Genomic DNA, 18,140 nt, shown 5'->3' with positions numbered 1-18,140 from the left:
ATAATGAACTTCTAATGAACTCATTGCCGGACCCGAGAAAGTTGTTTCACTGCAGCCTTTTCCTCAGATCAAAGCGGCAGAGTTTCGGAGGGAAATCCCTGTTAAACAAGACAATTATCAGTTGACTGGCTTCTACTAGTTGTTGGAAAACATAACAGAAGTTTTATAATCCCAAAGTTACCTTAAGAAAGAGGTCCCGATGGTCCTGGAACGTTTTTCATTCAATCTCCAGATGATGAGCGATGGCTTTTTTCAAAATGTTTCGTCTAGGGTTAAGACGATTGAGACATTGAATTGAATGAAGTGAATCATTGTTTCTAGACAGGTTTTTAAACTGAGTCTGTGGCTGACCATTTCACCTTGTGTATCGGAGGGTTATGAGCAGTTTTCACATACAGTGTATTGTACTTTACTCGCAGAACTTTTTCATAGACATTACCATTCATTATCTATGACACATTTTTAAAGCTTGACAGTATTTAAAAGTTTTTGTTCTTTGTCCAGAAATAACAGCACAAACATCAGAAACTCCACTCTCTGGAACAGGCACACTAACCTGCTTAGTGATGACATCACTTCACTTATTATTAGGATGTGTTGTACTGATGTACAGTATAAAATATCACAGCTGCAATGAGAGGTTCTCTTTTTTCCTGTTAAGTTCAACAGATTGGAAAGGTTGAGCTTTTAAAAAACAAATTGTAAATGAAGAAAAGTTGCTTTTAATTTCCTTTTTAGCTTTTTTTTGGATGGAAATGTTACAGTATCTAATAGGCGTACTGTAAGTGCTGCTAGCGCGTTAGACAAATGAAATCACCACCTTGAAACTGAGACAAACAAATATTTGAATGTTTGTAACATACAGTAAATCCAGCTCAGTTTTCATTCAGGTATCCTTCAATTTACGAACAAATGATGTGCTGATATAGTTAGGGGCATAGCATACTGTTGGTCAAAGCACCCTACATCTGTGATCAACACCAAATCCTACACTTTTTATACATATTTTGTGAAATATGAACTTGTTTTTGCTATAACGAGCATTTCTTCCATCACAACTCCTCCTACTTACTGAAATCAGTTTTCTGGTGTCTTTAATAATACTTTAATCTTAACATTTAATAAAGAAAGCTGTATACTCTTAATTTATTCTTTATTTTTTTGCAGTAATAAGTAAGGTTTTATTAATTGAAACGAACATATACAGTATGGCTTCTTTAGTAAGGTTATATTAAATAGCATTACTGTACAATATAAAGTATTTAATATATGGAAAGCAGTCTTGTAGAGTAACTCAGCTTCAATGTTCAGTAATTAACATAAAAAAAATATTGTTGTCATTGTAAGGCTTTTCTTCTATGCAAAGTCAATTCTGTAAATTATGGCATGATTTCTCTGGGATTCTGGAACCAATCACAGGGATTTACATATCATGTCGTGGGAATTATTTTTTTTATTGTGTTCTTGGAGTGAATTACTATTTGTAAATTAAGGAATGCCTGTACAAATTTTTATGGGGTTAAACACAAATGTAAACTTACTAAGATTTTTATAAGTTTTATTAAAAAGTTTTATTTCAAAAGATTTCCAAAACTTTTATTAAAAGTTCAAATGCGGAACATTTTTTAAAACATTTTGTTATTTCACAGCATATACTGTATAGTATATATGTAAACATCAGTTCTACATGTTTGTTGCATATAACGGCCTAAAATGTGTTACATAAATATAAATGCATATTGTAAAGCAAGCTGTATTCAGTAAAATTTTCTGATGAACAGAATATAGTAAAAGATGCATTTTATTGTCAATGAAAAGTAGTTGGTCACGATCCAAGAATGTGAAGTTTATATCCTGTCTCCTTGAAACTGCAGAAATCCACCTTTAAACTAATTCACAAAAACACTTCTTCATTTTATACTCTTGCACCTCTTGATAAAATTATAATTCATCTATTCACCCCTTATCCGATTTCTTCATGCATTTCCATCATCCATTTTCTAATCTCTTCGTTCAGTTCATGGTCACCCTGGACGGGACACCAGTCCATCACAGACACAAACATGCAACTGTTCTCCCAGAAGCCCATTAACCCATTACTATGTCTTTGGACTGTGGGAGGAAACCGACCCGAACATAGGAAGAGCATACAAACCAGCTAACATACAAACTAACAAAGATAGCACCCCAGGGCAGAGCTGAACCCCAGCACCACAAAGCAGCAGTGCCAACAACTGCGTCACCATGCCTCCCTCAAGTATATATATTTGCAATTATAATAACATGCAAACTGTCCATTATTTTATGTAAATTAAATGCTGAAGAGTAGCATAGTCAATATTGTGTATATACTTGTGTAACTATATCAATGGATGTGCTAATAGACCCCAAAGTTGATTAGTTAGTTCTCCTACTTTTTAGTTCACTGCTATATAAGCATGTAAACATTACCTATTGGACATAAAGTTTCTTTATGCAAAAATGTTTGTGGGAATTTTTAAATTCAGTATCTGAAAGCATGCATGTTGCCTGTTAAAGAACATAATATATTTTAAGAAATATGTTTGCCTCTAGTTGAAGCAATGAAATTCAAGTTTCAGGTTTTTGACAGGTCTTCCAAAACAAGTGATTCATGGTCTGTGTCTGTGAAAACCGCTAGGTCCTGAGTCTCAGCTAAACACTGCATTTTTCCAAAATTACCTTCACGATGTCTTGCATCTGGTTTTATTTTGGGGTTTGGGGGGGTTGGGCATGTATTGGTGGGGGGGTTGCTGTTAGTGACAAGTGCTACAGAAGGAATGTAGACATGGGAATCAGAAGTGTGTTCTGTATGTGAGCACTGGAGCTGTGAGCCAGCACTACAAATTGCTCAGTCAGTGGATTAAAAGCATGCCAAGAAAACAGACCACACTGTCCAGTTCTGGGCAGAAGCATTCAGTTTTTGTGCAATAAGCTGAGTTATACAGTAAGTAAGAATCTTGATGGTACTTCTTCTTCTTGCACCCCAAACCTGCTGACACTCAAATTCATAGGCATCATGCCCCACTGTGAGGAATGGCATCTGTCAAGCCAAGTCATAATCATTTTCTTGACGGAAAAACCCAGATCCTTTTGTATAAAAACTTGATCTACTACTACAGCCTTCAGAAGCTACTTGCAGCTAAAGATCAGTCCTCTCTTCATGAACAGTATATGCATAACATGAAGACAAGAAGAATTAGTAGTAGAGTTATTTATATATTTATAAACAATGTAAGAAAGATATAGCATCTTTGTCTTAAAACATTTTTGATGCAAAGTTGCAAGTCCAGGGTTAAATATATTATTTTGTGTATTGTGTGGTTTCCCTATTGTTTTGCATTCTAGACTACAAATACATGTTTTACTAGTTTAATATCACCAGTTTAAAATCCAAAAACACAAAGTCTTGGTTGGCTTTTATGTGGAAAATTCCTTATTTTAAGGCACACTTGAGTGTTGGGATCCCCCTGGTGGCTGCCTAGTGATAGCCACATGAAAGCATAGACAGTTGTCTTGCAGCAATGTGTCATTAATTCAACTGTTCGGTAAAGCTGACAGTCTGTGATATGAATACTGAATTTAATGGTGAGTATCTGGGCTCACTGTGTGAATGTTTTTCTTCCTTCCAGCAGAGTTTGTCACTCCTAGAGCCATACTGACAGGACATGACTGTGAGATCACCTGTGCCACAGTGTGTGCAGAGCTAGGCCTCGTCATCAGTGGCTCCAAAGGTAAATCTGGGATGGTGTTTTTATTCCCAAGTGTCTTAGAGCAAGGTTAGATCCTTTTTCAAGCAGTTTTAACAGACATTAAATGTGATGAAGCAAATGCTTTGATTGGTCATCTTTTCACAGAAGGGGTTTAATTGTTAACCTTGCTTTCTGCCAGTATATAATTATTTGAATATTTGTGTAATTTTAATTCCCAAATTATTGAATAACCTGTCAGAGATGATAGCTTTAGGTCTGGGCATTCAGGTTGTTTGTGTGTTTGACTGTGGCCACTCTCTTGAATACATTTTGTAACAAGGCCTAAAATAAAAGAGATTTTTAACAAAGTGGTAATTTGAGTGATATCTTCATGGCAAACCTTTATGTCTATTATTAATGAGAATATATAATGTGTGACTTAAGTAAGTATGCATTATCCTTGAAACCAACTGCCCCAAATTTATCTGCTACTGTTGTTAAGACTCCCAGGGATAACTTAATCAAAAATCACATTTATTCCTGCCGTCAGTACCATAAAAGTTATTCAATATTGTAGCATTTGACATATTTGACATTTTTCAGCTTTGGAAATTTTATTTTCTGTTCTGTATTGTGCATTCCACTTTAATAAAACCACGTTTCCCCACAATGTGAAAGCCCCAGTTTCTTACTACTGTCGTCCTTTCCTTCCTTGTTCACAGAGGGCCCTTGCCTGATACATTCCATGAATGGCGATCTCTTGCGAACGCTGGAGGGCCCCACAAGCTGCATGCGGCCCAGGCTCCTGCAGGCGTCCACAGAAGGGCACTGTGTGGTGTATTATGACAAAGGACACTTCTGTGTCTTCAGCGTGAATGGAAAGCTGCTGGGCCACATGGAAGTGGAAGAAAACATAAAGGTTGTCATTCTATTGCTATTAGAAAAAAAAGAAACGGACAATTGTACCTCGTCGTTGTGGAGACAGATAAAAATGACAAACTCTTGCCCTTTTTTAGTGCCTAAAAAGCTTGTTAGTTATTATTTTGAGTTAGAATTTTTCTTTATAAGAAGGTCTGTGTTCTCCCTGGCCAGTGCATTTCACTAAAAATGTAACATGAATCTGTTTTGTTCATGCTCATTTGTCTTTTTTCTAACATTGATTTTTTCCCCTTATTTATTTTAAGTGGAACTAGGTTTTTCTTATTGTTCAGAGAGCAAAGTAGTAAGACTACAGTTGTGGGACCAGATAGATACATTCTTTACATACGCTAAAGAGAGAAAAAATGTATTCCCTTTAAAATCTCATTTGTGAACATTTGGCCTTTGAGCTTCTGAACAGATTTATTCTGGGTTTAGTTATCTGTCAAATATAGAACAATCCCTGTGGTATTTTCTGTCTTTCCTGAAGGACTTGGCACATGTTGCCTAAGGCAGCAGGCACTGTTTTCAAGCTGACCCACAGCAAACGCACAGACATGCCTTTAAACAGCAGCCGTCCTATTGGACTTGCATCTGAAATAGTCTGGAGGGATTTTTTTTTTGCCTTTTTCCCAGAGCCTCTGTGCTTCATCATTCTGGCCGGCAGTGGTATGATTAAAGCCTGGCATTTAGATTGAAGTCTGCCTGCCCAAAGGCACTTGGAGATACCTCAGCACTGGTGGAAAAGGAACTTGTAGGTCACAAAGGAACTCCTCTGGGTCCAGGCTAGTTGGAGTGAAAGCTCTTTGATTTGCGTTTCTAATGTCAGGGAACATTGCGAAATTGCAGGATGTTGACATTGGTTACCATTTACAATCATCAGGCACAGGAGGACAGCTTTCTTATTCATCCAGAATAGTGCTAGAAAATTACAGCGAGACTTCCGGTCTGCCTGGGAAAAAGCCAGGACCTAATCAGAGTTGCACACCTGCTTTTTATTTTGAAAGCTGTGCTGTCTGTGAGACCTTGTGCTCCCTCATGTTACATAAAATGTTTGATTCCTGGTTAAAGAGGAATTTTATGAGGAGAGTTGGTTGTTTTCTGTAAGCATGGCCTCTATGATACAGGCTGAGAGTGGAGGGACGTTGCTTTGACTGACAGAAAAAAGTGGAAGTGACTTGACAATTAATTGTGATCTCTTCCTTCCAGATAATATAGACTTCCTTGCAGTACTGATGATTTTTTCCTTGTTTTATGTTTTTAAACATATGCAGTGATATTTTTAGATCAAGTATAAAGCAGTCTAAATCTTCCAATCTAAAAATGAAACATCTTCTTTAAAAATTGTATTGTGTGAACACATCAGTAAAAAAAGATGTTTTGTTCTACATAGAATATAAAATGACAAAAGTGAATATATGCTCACAGCCAGAAGACTCCAGTTTTTTAATGGTGCAGAATCAGAATCGCGGTGGGTTTGTCGAGGCATAGTAGGGATCAGTGGAGGATAGCCCTCAGCTGCTCAGCAGTGTGCATGTCCTGTCTCTGGCCTAGCCATGGCAGCTGCTGCCTTTAGTTTCCTTTCTTCTTTTCTTTATATATTTAAGAAGCTCTTAAAGCTGGTCCTTCAAAGGGCTGTGCTCAGAGGCTAGCCCCATTGTGCATGAACAGAAACAATCCTGGATGTAATACCTAATGTGTTAACTTCAAAAGTATTGAACCCATTCATATTTTCCATTGCATTGTGTTGGAAACATGCAGATCTATTTTCTTATGTCAAATCGGTGCATAGGTTTGTACATGTGCATTAAAGACTCTGCTTAAAAGAGAAGTTTATGTAAAAAAAGCTTCCTCATGCAGAGGAGGAGATTAATTTGGAAACTTGGAGACATGCTGAGTGGATTACATAGTGCAAAAGTATTCATATGAAAGTAACCGTTTTTACAGATTTTGTGTGTATGTAATGGATTGTATTAATGACTCCATAAATTAGGCCTTCACCTTTGCCAGACATCATAACAGCAAAAAAAAAGACTATACATTAAAAAAAACGGAATAAGAACCTTATGTGGTTCTATCTGGCATTCTGCTCAAGTATGACATTGCTTAATATCAGAGCTGGCTTTTTGATATTTGACTCAGCGAGGCCATATTGGACACTTTGGAGATGTGGTTTTTCCAGAACTTGCAGCCTTGTTAGGCAGTCCCAGAGAAACACTGTGATTTATATGCCTGGCCCTCCCACCTGGGCTATCCCAGTACTGTGCCAGGTTTCCAGATTCCCACTGAGCTCTGTGGGGCTTTGCTGTGGTGTTTTATAGTGTGAACACTGTCTTACTGGAGAGTCTACACTCTCAAGACACAGTCAGTCTTCTCACCAATACAAAAATATAATTAATCAGAGAATGCGTAGTGTGTGTCTGCTTTTAATGTCAAGAACCTGCAAATATCAAAACCTTGTTACAGTATGTTTACATGTTGTACAGTATGTGCTTTAATATGTGTGAAGCATTATATGTTCCACATCACATGTGATAATACAGATAATACAACCAAATAGTTTAGTTTGGGTGGGAAGAAACCAGGCTTGTGATTTAACAATCTTTAGTTCACATCGATCGGGAGTTCTAACAGGATTGTTAGCATACAGTATGGCAAAATAAATGGCTAAAATTTCAGCAGAAGATTATTGGGCTAAGTTTTGCCTGAAACATTGAATCAAAGCAGTGTAAAATGTTAAACACTTTTGCATCACTATGTATATGACCATAAACAAACATCTCTGTTTTAAAAATATTAAAAAGGAATCTTTTAAAAAATACTTAAAAACCCTGGGGTACACATTTTATTTTCTATTACTCAATATTTTTGATCCTCTTGACCCTAGACAGAAAATTACTGAACCAAAACCCCAAGATTAATGAAGTTCTACAATTATCAAGCATGGCAGATTCGTTTTGACACCTGAACTAATTGGATGTCTTAATACACTCATTTTCCATGATTTATTTCAACCTAGGCAATTCAGTTTTAAGCAGGAAAAGGACAATATGTGCCTTTAATTGGCTTGGCTTGTGTATATAATTGTATTATATTGTAGAGTACTAATGAATTTTGTACAGGATGTTGTGCAAATTCATTTACTGTATGCGTCATTTGTCATCTGTTGACCATCATATTTGCCTAGACGGTGATCTTCAGCTTACTCTTTGAATTTTTAAGTTAATAGGATTTTGTACAGATAGGCCATAAATACTTCTTAAGCCAATTTTTTACAGTACAAAAATGTGGTAAAGGAGACTTAAAAATAACAATAGCTTATTATAAAAGTGCATTTATACTAATAATATGGCCAAAGATAATAGTGGAAAAATATCAGTCTGGTAAAGAGGATTTGAAAGCAGAAAGCTACTCGACATGTATAGATGTAAGAGTTTCTAAAATGTAGTTAAACACTTGAAGTGAAACAGTGCATTTCCAAACCATGCTCTTACTAACAAGGGCATTATATCAATGATACAAACAAAATCAACCTATTCATTGTTGCTTTGCTTCACTGGTGTTCTATACCAGGCTTAGGAGAGGACCATAGATCTGTTCCCAGTAAAACAGCATTTGATTTTTTGAAGAGTCTAGGCAGCTGTGTGTATTATTTACTTTTGATTTGTATAAAGCTTTAGTTCATTTGATTTGATCCTGAAAGTAAAGGCAACATTTTCAAGTGCCCTTTAGCATAACCTGCTATATATTGAGTTGTAGTTTATTGTGTGCGCTATTTTTGTTGTATTGTTACAACGAAAAAATAATTCTTCAATTTATAGCTGAACTGACACCTACAAGTGGTATGGGTGAAAGGTCAAAATCAAGTACACAATTAGAATATTATGTACACATTTGTCAATTATTTTGTAACTTATAACATGAACTTATTTGGTTTTTACTTTTAGAAAACTAAGGTGTATTGTAAGGGCTTTCTTTTGTGTTGTAGTTATGAAATAAATCCTTTTTATATCCAGTAATATAAAAACAAAATCAGCATTTAGCCACAGGGGCATAGAAGCATTAATGGAAAAAGAGGACAGGGAGTGGGTTGATGAAACATTTTTAAAACTATTTTAATTTGCAAATCTTCAAGCATTATACCCGTGAAACTTGTAATAAAACATGATAAGCACATTTTAGATTGCTGGGCACTCTAAGAAGAAGCAAATTAACATACGTCCTTTGAGTAGTCTCCAACCCTAGTACTCAAGAGCCCCAACCCACCTGTTTCTTAAAATTGGGAACACCTGTAAATTATTCATCATGTAATCTGTTTAATTAAGAGAACTGTGGAGCTTGCCATTGGAATTTACAGGTGTTCTCAATCAATGTTTTTGTTCTCTTACGATCTCTAGATTACTTAATGTAACAAATGGCCTGCTTAATTGATCACAGTGAAATTGTTCCAAGTCGTTGTGAATTTATGATTCAATGGTGACCAATGAAAACAACTGGGCTGGGGTTCCCCAGGAACAGGGCTGGAAACACCTGCTTTAACTTAAATGGTGTTTTACTACAGTATTTTGTGTGCTGCAAAAATATAAATATACACATTTGAGCAAGCTTATAGAATAATTCATTGTGATGTCACAAATAACTTTAAATACCATTGGGTTCATTCACATCTTAAAGTGCTGCAAATGTATCCAAGAACTATTAATCGTGAGCTGTTTTCCCATTTATCAGAGTAGCACAGTACTTAGCACTTGCAAACTTGGTAAACGTGCAAAGAAGGCTGTGGCCAAAGTTTTAAATCTATATGCAGCGTGTATGTTATCATATATACTATATTGCATTACACTGGTTTCTCTAGGGCCCCTTAAATTTTAATACAGGCTTTATGGCACCTAGAAAACCAGATGACCAGGATAAATCTCCACTCTGGTGTTTCTCAGTAGGAAACCCCACTGTTGCATTTCAAGAGGTCCACTCCTTGGCTGAGATCCCTCTACATGCTGACTTGTCCTTCAGTCAAAAAAAAATGTTCAGCCCTTTTTGGCAGATGACAAAATGTTGTAAAGCCTTTTGCCTTCCAGGACTTCAATTTGATAGTTTGAGCCAAGGACTGTTGTGGAAAGTCTGAAGCAAATATTTCTTTCACCTCTGAGTTGATGGGCATGGAAAGGTGGAATTGTTGCTATTCTAGATTCTGGTGAATCTAGAACTATGCAGCAGCAGGCAGACGTTTTTAGACTCTAGAGCTCATAAAAAATACTGCATGTTTATTTAGAACAGAGTTTCAAAGCATGAGTGAATGGTCTCTACGAAAGAAAGAGGCAGTGACCCAGTATATTTTGCAAAGCAAATACTAAATGTTATGTTCTGTACTTTCCTAGCTAGTGAATCAAATTCTATGTTGTATAATTGTAATAAAAAAAACATTCTAAATTAGATTAAGGCAGATTTGAATAATGAACTTGAACCTCTTGCATCATGTCAGTCAAAGTACCATTTAAAAGTTCTGAAGAATTTTAGAGTGGAGTGTGGCTTTGACGGAATTCAGTTCTAGTGCTTTGAATGGTTTGGATTACTTTTCTGTTTGCCATGTCAACTGTATATGTGAAGTTAGTAGTTTTCTGTTCCCCTAGGCTATCCAGTTAAGTCGCGATGGACAGTACCTCCTGTCAGGTGGGGAAGGCGGAGTGCTCACCGTCTGGCAGATTCATGACCTCAAACAACTCTTCACCTACCCAGGCTGTGATGCTGGGATCAGGTCAATGGCCATGTCACATGACCAAAGGTAAGAGATGATGGCACAGCTCAAACTAGTAGTGCTTGTATGATACATCAGTCCTTACAAGGACCCATTTATTTATTTGGAAATATTTCTTACTTTTAAATATTACTGTTGTGCTTGGAAGCCTGTTCATCTTAGTGACTTGCTTTTTTTCTCATTTTAAATGTACATCAATGCTACAAAAATCCAGTACTAAAAATTGAAAAGTGAAAAAAGCAGGAACAGTGACTAGCAATATTTTTAAACCTGTGAAGGACCCATGTTGTTTAAGTTAAGGCCCCTGGGAACTAAGACATTGCCTCTACTTGATCACACATTTTGATCAAGCAGACTCAGCATTGTACTTTTCAGTAATGTATCATGATGTTTTTACAGTAAAATAACATCTAATAGGTTCATACTGTACATACACTGGTTTGCTTATTGACTGCTGGTCCCATGTGTCTTTGGATATTGAAAATTCTTTTCTGTTAAATATTATTTTTACTTATACTATTATTTTTACTTGAGTATTGTTTCAGTGACTGCAGTTTAGCATCGAAACAATACTCTAAGAATAGGAATTGTGCATAGTTATCTTAAATGTTATTATTCACTTCTTTGCTACTCCATGTGAGCACATAATTAAGATCTTTTTTCCCTTGTTTGTTCTAGGTGCATAATTACCGGCATGGCATCTGGAAGTATAGTACTGTTTTACAATGATTTTAATAGATGGCACCACGAATATCAGACTAGATACTGAAGGAAAACCTCAAGGATCAGGACTAGCTCTAAACAATTGCTGTGTGAATAAGTGTGCACATCAATTTGCAATCCTGCCATGTTAATAAAGGCACTACTCTATATACATTTTCCTGAATGTAACTTACAAACTGTCAAAAGAAGCAACCTATTTTTAAATGGTTAATGCTATATTTTGTAGATCCTATTGAATTTCATAATACAAATCTTAGGACTGGGTTCTATAGGTATGAAAAAGTCTATTTTTTAGCTGTAAAAGTCTATTTTGATCTCTGTGTAAGACAAATAAGGGTTTGATTGGTCAATAGTTAATTATATTTGCTTTGGTTGTCTTTAGAAATTGCTTATATTTGCTTACTTGGGGAAATGGGTTCAAAATATGTGATATGGAAAAAAAAAACTTGAGTTTGTGTTTGATCACATTTTTCATAAGCGTTGTGGTACCTTGTCATACTCTACTGCCACTGAAGATGCCTGGGAAAGAGCAATATTCTGTTCTGAGATGGTTTTGATAAACGCTCTGTTCATTAAGATATCAGACTAAGCACTGTTAGACTGCCACAAAAAGGCAAATGATAAGGGATTTCTTATTTTTACATATCTTTTTATGCTCAAAAATAAAAAAAAAATCCCTCTTTTTTAAAACAGCATATATATCTTACATTTGTATGCATGATTTGTACTGCAGATAACAGATGTCAAGTATCAACATAAGTATCGTTACTTCTAAAATAAAAATAGGAGACAAGACCTAGGACTGTAGCACTAAGAGCTTATGTGGTCATAAAGAATTCAATGGTAGTTAATGGATTCTCTTTTTCAAAGGGGGTATTTTTAAATCTCAAAATTATTTTAGGGAAAAATTAATAACATTAAATATTTTGCACAGTAAATCACATTCTTGTAAATTCAGGTGACCAGTTTATACAAAAGATTAGTCATCCTGTAAACTGATATAACATATGTATAAAACGTTTTTTTAGTCTGGGAGTAAGTAGTAGAGCCGGTCTTGGCATAACGGTATCATCCAGTCAGCACTGGCTCTTCAGAGTGTTCAGTGTTACCAGTGTACCACTGAGTTCACAGCCATGGGTCTCCTTGGAAAGATTCAGCACTAGTCTGAATAAGCAAAGACATATCAGAGGGAGCCTGTTACCTTTTTTCTGCAATGCTTGTGGTTAAAAAAAATATGCATATATAAAAGTTTGTGAAAGATGTGCATCAACTTTGGTCTGTCTATATCCCATAATGTGTGGATTCATTAATGTTGTCAAAATACGACTGATAAACATTCCATATCAGTTTATTCTTTTTGTAAAATCTTGTTTGACCAGTGTGGAAAAAAAATCAAATACCTGGTTATTAATGCAACTCCAAGACTACTGTATTTTTATGTATCACTGAATATTTTGGTAATTGATTTGGAATGAGGTCTTTTGATGTGTGATGAGTTTAAACAATAAAAAGGATTTGTAACTGAAAAATATCTGTGTATCGTTTTATTTGTTTTTATGAAGTCAGGAATAACTAATAAGCTGTGCATAAAAATGTTTTTTGGGCCTAAAAAAATGGAAGGAAATGGAATAATGCCAAACAAAACAAAAAAAAAAATCAGACCATAACCTGATGTACTGCAGATCTGGGTAAAAAAATCCTTTTGTAAAATTATCTGGAACCTCCTCTGTAAGTGACACTGTTTCTTAGACTGACTCATTAAAATCAATCAGTTAATAAGCAGTGTTCACTCCATTCTAAAGAGATTCAACACTGTTCTGCTATAAATTCCCAATCGAGAACAAATTAAAGAAAAAAACAGCTGATTAGTTGGAATGTGCAATAAGTATTAAATACTGTACAAACAGTGCAGCTGAATTAAAGGAAAAAATGGCAAATAAGTTTTTCTAGTAAGACGATGGTAATGTACTATACAGCTGGTTTCATATCAAGTTTAAGCCTGCTTAATGTTTCCATTATAAGATCATTTAAAACCTCAATATTCAGAATCTGATGTATTGTATGCTGGAAGTGCCAGAAAGGATCTTCAGTTCTGACATAACCAATAGAGGAAAAAAACTGTTTTATAACCTCTTTTTTGTAATATTTTGAAATATTTTGGTTAAAATGATTTCCCTTATGTTTGCTAAAAATCAATACTATGATAAACCAGCAGTAAGTTTATACATTATTGACATACTGTATCCCAAAATTGTGCATGGTATTGTTCAACAAAATAAAAAGAATACATTGAGTCTTTCAGGAGAGATTTTATTGCATGAAGTTCTCAGATTTATTGTCCTAATACATTATAAAAGATTGCAGTAAAACCAACAAAAATAATGTACCCTAAAGAGAAATGAAGATCAGAGCCTAGTAAGCTGAGCTCTAAAGTAATCATATTTTTGTTCTTTCACTCATCCACATGTTCTCTAAAGTCAGGATCTCAGGGTGAAATAGGACTTAGGGTTTGTCAAATAGGCCAAACTGCTATATGTACATCTAAAATGAACAACCAAAAAGGACTTGACAGGAAGTTGGATTCTGGAAGCTAGACAGGCTATACCAGATGATTGTTTTGCCTGGTTTCTTATGCTACTAATTTATGTTGGGATGTAGTAGAGAATGCGACATGCAGCTAACAATAGCCATTCAAGCATAGTGTTAGTTTTAAACCATTTAAAATTCAGAGGCAGAAACTTCTACACAGGAACAAAAAATAAAATTTAAATACAGCAAAAAAAAAAACTTTTAAACTCTATAGCAACCTATTTTTTTTAGTTTGTACAAATAAATACCTTTATTCAGCTCATAAATGAGACCATCACTTTTTCTTCCTCCGGTCTAAACAATGGTTTCAGACAGGTGTATGCACATTTACAGGGCTTGTACCAACTTTATAGTCTTTCATTCTACTGTTTTTTTTTCCTATTTGCATTTTTTATGTATGCCTCTATTTTTGTTTGTATAGTTAGCATGATAGAGCAAGTGTCCAGATCTGACTATTTCTTGAAGTAATGTATATATGTATTAATTCAGAACTAAAAATAACTTCAAAGATCTTTCTTTCTTCAGATTTAAAGAAATTTAAATCATATTTCATATTCCCACAATCTAGCATGTGTATATAGTACATAACAGTTGGTTTAATTATGTACAATTGGGGGGGGGGGGGGAAATAATCTGAAATATTTTAGAAAACCTATATGAAACCATATTAACCCTCCTTTCCACCCGCAGATTATATCTGTGTATATTAGGGTTCTCCCTAGGAATTTTCTTTAGCCCTGGGACCAGATTTAAACAGCATTCCATTAAACTCAGATCTACAGTACCATGGTCTACATTAAATCATGTCTGGGCACAGTAGCAGTACAAAATCATCTTCCAGGTAATTATAAAAAAAATATATAATTGCTTATATTTCATATAAGGAATTACATACAGTGTTAAAGGTGCAACTAAATCAACATTTGAACATACTGTATAAAGAATCTGCAAGTTCAAGGGTTTTTGCTCTATCTGCTACTGCACGTGCCCTGTATTTTCCAAAATGGTAAATTCACGTATACAAATCCAGTCAATTTTTTGCAGAATGTGTATACCTTTGTTACTCCAATGCGGAAAGAAGATTTTAACTTTTTATCAGGCAAGGTCATCATTCACCAGTGTTGGTTAGCTCTGTATGAGTTACCTCGCTTTGCATTTTTTTTCCTGATTGCATCTCCATCTTGCTCGTGAATGGCGCCCTCTGGTGAAGAAAAACTGTCTTTACTCACACACAAAATGCATAAGCTCCTAGATCAAATCAAGTATTCAGTCCTGATCTTGGAGGGCCAGTTTGTTTGCAGGGTTTCATTTCAGCTGGGCTTCTACCACCCTGATTAAGCTCGTTATTGACTTACAGGACCAGCTGAACAACTTCTCCCAGATCTTCAAGTGCTCCAGCTTTCAAGAGGCCTGACTAAGCTGCAGACACACTGGCCCTCCACTGGACTTTGGGACAAACAGGTGCTGCACTTTCCTTGCACAAGCAAGAGGTATGTGCGCTCCCTCTGTGCTCTGCAGCCAACACACAAAAGATAGATATTTTTCTTTCAGTTTTCCCTTCATTTCTTTTTGGGTACTTTTAAAATGTTTTTCTCGCTGTTATTCAACAAAATAATCATTGTTCTTTCAATGGTACTTTTAGATTTACAAGATATAAAGAGAAGGGTTACACATACTTTTCTTGCCACCAGTACAATCAACTCTACAGTTATGCAAGAGCAGGGGGACGCAACTGAATAGGCCTGGGGAGAACCCTTTTTATATGTCAAATAGCAAAACACAATATTGAGTCTTGAAAAATAAGATAAAACATTTAAGTTCACTGTGCTAGAGCAAACCCTCAGAAGTGGCCAGCTTCAGAAGGAGCAGGTTCACTGTAACAGAACAATTAGCCTCTACATGCGAGAAGCAGATCAGGAAGAAGAGAAGATGGGGGTCACTCAGCCCTCTAGCAGCGTGCTTCCTTCAGCTTTCCTGGGGGATCCCCAGTGTCTCAGGGCTCCCCTGCCTCAGCCTCAGCCTCAGGGCCACTCGCCATGCTGATGTGGGTAATAGTGGAGGGAGAAGGCAAGGACTGCTGGGTAGACTCAGTGGAGGCGGTGAGGCAGGCAGCAGAGACGGTGCTGGGAGTCTTGGGGTCCTCGGGCTGCGTGGGTGGAAACTTCTTCCCAGATCTGCCCACACTGGCCTCTTGACCGCGCTTGCTGACTAAGATCTGCTTCTCCTTATCTAGAGCCGTGTTCTGAAGAGAGGCACAAGAGGGCGGGGAAGGGGAACACAGGAAGCACCAGTCAGTCGCCCGGAAGGTGGAGTGGAGGTGCAAGTTTAAGTAAGAAGAAACAAAACCTCCAGGGTCAATCTACAGTAGAAACAGAGCACATCACCAGTGTCCTTCTCATGTCTAGAAAACCAAGAGGGGTCCTGAAACCGCAAACTGCCATGAGGAAAGAAGAGCGTTTGCAGTTGGTCAGCTCGCTGTCTTAATGACCATTCATAAGTGACATCAAGAGTGGGTTATGGGGGGGGTACTAACAAGATATCAGACTCCTCTTGTCAGAAGTATACAGTGTGTGGGGACATGCAAAGTTAGGATTTGCTCCTGTGAACTGTGCACTGTCATTAACTTTCATACTAAATGAATAAGCCAATGACATGAACACCAACACATGTAGGATGGCTGTACTGTAGCTTTTCTTTCTTTACAGTAGACTGACCCAAAACAAAGCAAATCATATTTTCATTGCTGAACATGCAATTTTAGGGGAAAATGAGAAATGTCAGTGATATACGGCACAAAAAGAGCTTAGTCTCTTTCACTCCACACCTTCCTAATGCTTCTTTAAATGACTAAAAATTGTTAATGCTGGGAGCAATTTCATATTTCTTTCTGCTTTTTAATGATTTTCTACGCATGCTAATGATATGTAAGTTTACAAATGCACATGAAAGATGTTTACCTTGAAACTCTTCTGACTAGATTTCATATCACATAATATGAAATAAATTTGTCTTTTTGCAATATTATATCACAATATGAAATGCGTTGCTTTGCAATTGACCCATGGTGTCAGGAATGCAATGGCCTTGGCTATAAAGGTGCCACAATTTGAACACCTCCAGTTTCACTACCACACAGCACAGCTCACCAAACAGTGGAGAAGGCCAGGTTTATCGCCACAAGAGAATTTAACACTATCTAGGTGAGTGACGTCACCTTCTATAAAACACTTGGTAGCAAATAGGCCCAGACACATACAGTACAAGACTGTTTTACCTGAGAAGCTATGTTAAAGGTCTGGTATAACAGCATCCAAGTATTCATAGTAGAGAGAAAACAAAAACAGTCTACAGTGCAAAACAAAAGCCCAGACTGTTCCCATTTTACTATCCAGGCAACTGTGAGTGACTACCAAGCCATCCTAAAGTATTTAGAAAAAATCTTCTGTACAAAAAACGTACAGTGGTTAGCCCTGTGGGGCCCTGGTCTCAATTCCTGGAGTTTTATCTCCACAGAGTTTGTATGTTCTCCTTGCGTTTGCATGGGTTTCCTCCAGGTGGCTCTGAATTCCTCCCACAGTCTAAAGACATACTAGTGGGATAATTGGCTTCTGGAAAAGTTGGCCATGGTGCGGTTGTGTCTGTGTGTGGCCTGTGATGGACTGGCGTCTCATCCAGAGTGTACCCTGCCTTATGTCCATCAATTCCAGGGAAAGGCTCCAGCTTGACTCCCAAGCGGTTATTGAAAGTGATGTGATAATATACATTGGTCTCTAACTGTCCTCTTAATCCTTTAGAAATTCTAGGCTTGTTTCATGCATATAGTATTCACTTTTTATAACATGGGTTATAAAGGTGATGGATTACAGCCTACTGTGCTATGGAACATCATATATACTTAGACGAAAAATTAGTCTGTAATTTCTGCTTCAGAATAATTTCTCATTTTCCCCCTTTTCAGAAAAACTCTGTTATTGGAACTGAGCAGCAGAACAACAGCACTGCAATGAATGTTAGTACATACCATGGCCTTGGAGCTAATCAGAGGATAGCAATGCAGGCATTGGAAGGGGGCAAGAGGGAGAAAGCAAAGGGACAGAAACTAGTCTTACTCAAAGCAGAACAAATACGTTTCACATACGCACAGTTATAAACACACTTCTCAGGACTATTAGGCATTTGAAATCCTACAAATACCAGTGAAGCATGGGGATTTATTTGTCATTTATGCAATTTACAAAATTAGGCAACATATAAATTAATTTGCTTCCATCTCCATCCTCGCGGAAAAACTAATTGTGCTGTGCAACTCCAGCACTCAACACAAGGTGGCACCAAACCACAGGTTACAAGTGCCACTTGGTTGAATTGTTTTATTTACTGCTTGACTAGAGAGTGATAGAAGGAGGCAAATGGAAGTCATCCCCCTTTGAATTAAGGGAGGTTTT

The 18,140-nt window shown here is 36.7% G+C and overlaps 2 protein-coding genes across 9 annotated transcripts in view; one reads left to right on the top strand and one right to left on the bottom strand.

Annotated features, from left to right (window-relative positions):
- The window catches only part of lrba (LPS-responsive vesicle trafficking, beach and anchor containing), a 289,988-nt gene extending 277,353 nt beyond the window's left edge, over positions 1–12,635 (top strand). For 5 of the 8 annotated variants that reach the window (XM_088910702.1, XM_088910744.1, XM_088910720.1 and 2 more), the window contains exons 53-56: positions 3,651–3,752; positions 4,433–4,629; positions 10,259–10,410; positions 11,062–12,635. In XM_088910702.1, the coding sequence (XP_088766828.1) occupies positions 3,651–3,752; positions 4,433–4,629; positions 10,259–10,410; positions 11,062–11,152 (542 nt within the window). In that variant the 3' untranslated portion in view covers positions 11,153–12,635. The remainder of the gene's footprint in view (positions 1–3,650; positions 3,753–4,432; positions 4,630–10,258; positions 10,411–11,061) is intronic. The other 3 variants (XM_088910752.1, XM_088910736.1, XM_088910710.1) reach the window with 1 other exon arrangement.
- A 767-nt stretch (positions 12,636–13,402) lies between these two features.
- dclk2a (doublecortin like kinase 2a) overlaps positions 13,403–18,140 on the bottom strand; it is an 87,619-nt gene continuing 82,881 nt past the window's right edge. Inside the window, exon 17 of the mRNA XM_088916920.1 lies at positions 13,403–15,937. Within this exon, the coding sequence (XP_088773046.1) occupies positions 15,689–15,937 (249 nt within the window). The 3' untranslated portion in view covers positions 13,403–15,688. The remainder of the gene's footprint in view (positions 15,938–18,140) is intronic.

Source organism: Atractosteus spatula, chromosome 1, assembly GCF_055471065.1.
Source record: "Atractosteus spatula isolate fAtrSpa1 chromosome 1, fAtrSpa1.hap1, whole genome shotgun sequence".
Lineage (NCBI taxonomy): Eukaryota > Metazoa > Chordata > Actinopteri > Semionotiformes > Lepisosteidae > Atractosteus > Atractosteus spatula.
This window is presented reverse-complemented; position numbering and strand designations above follow the sequence as displayed.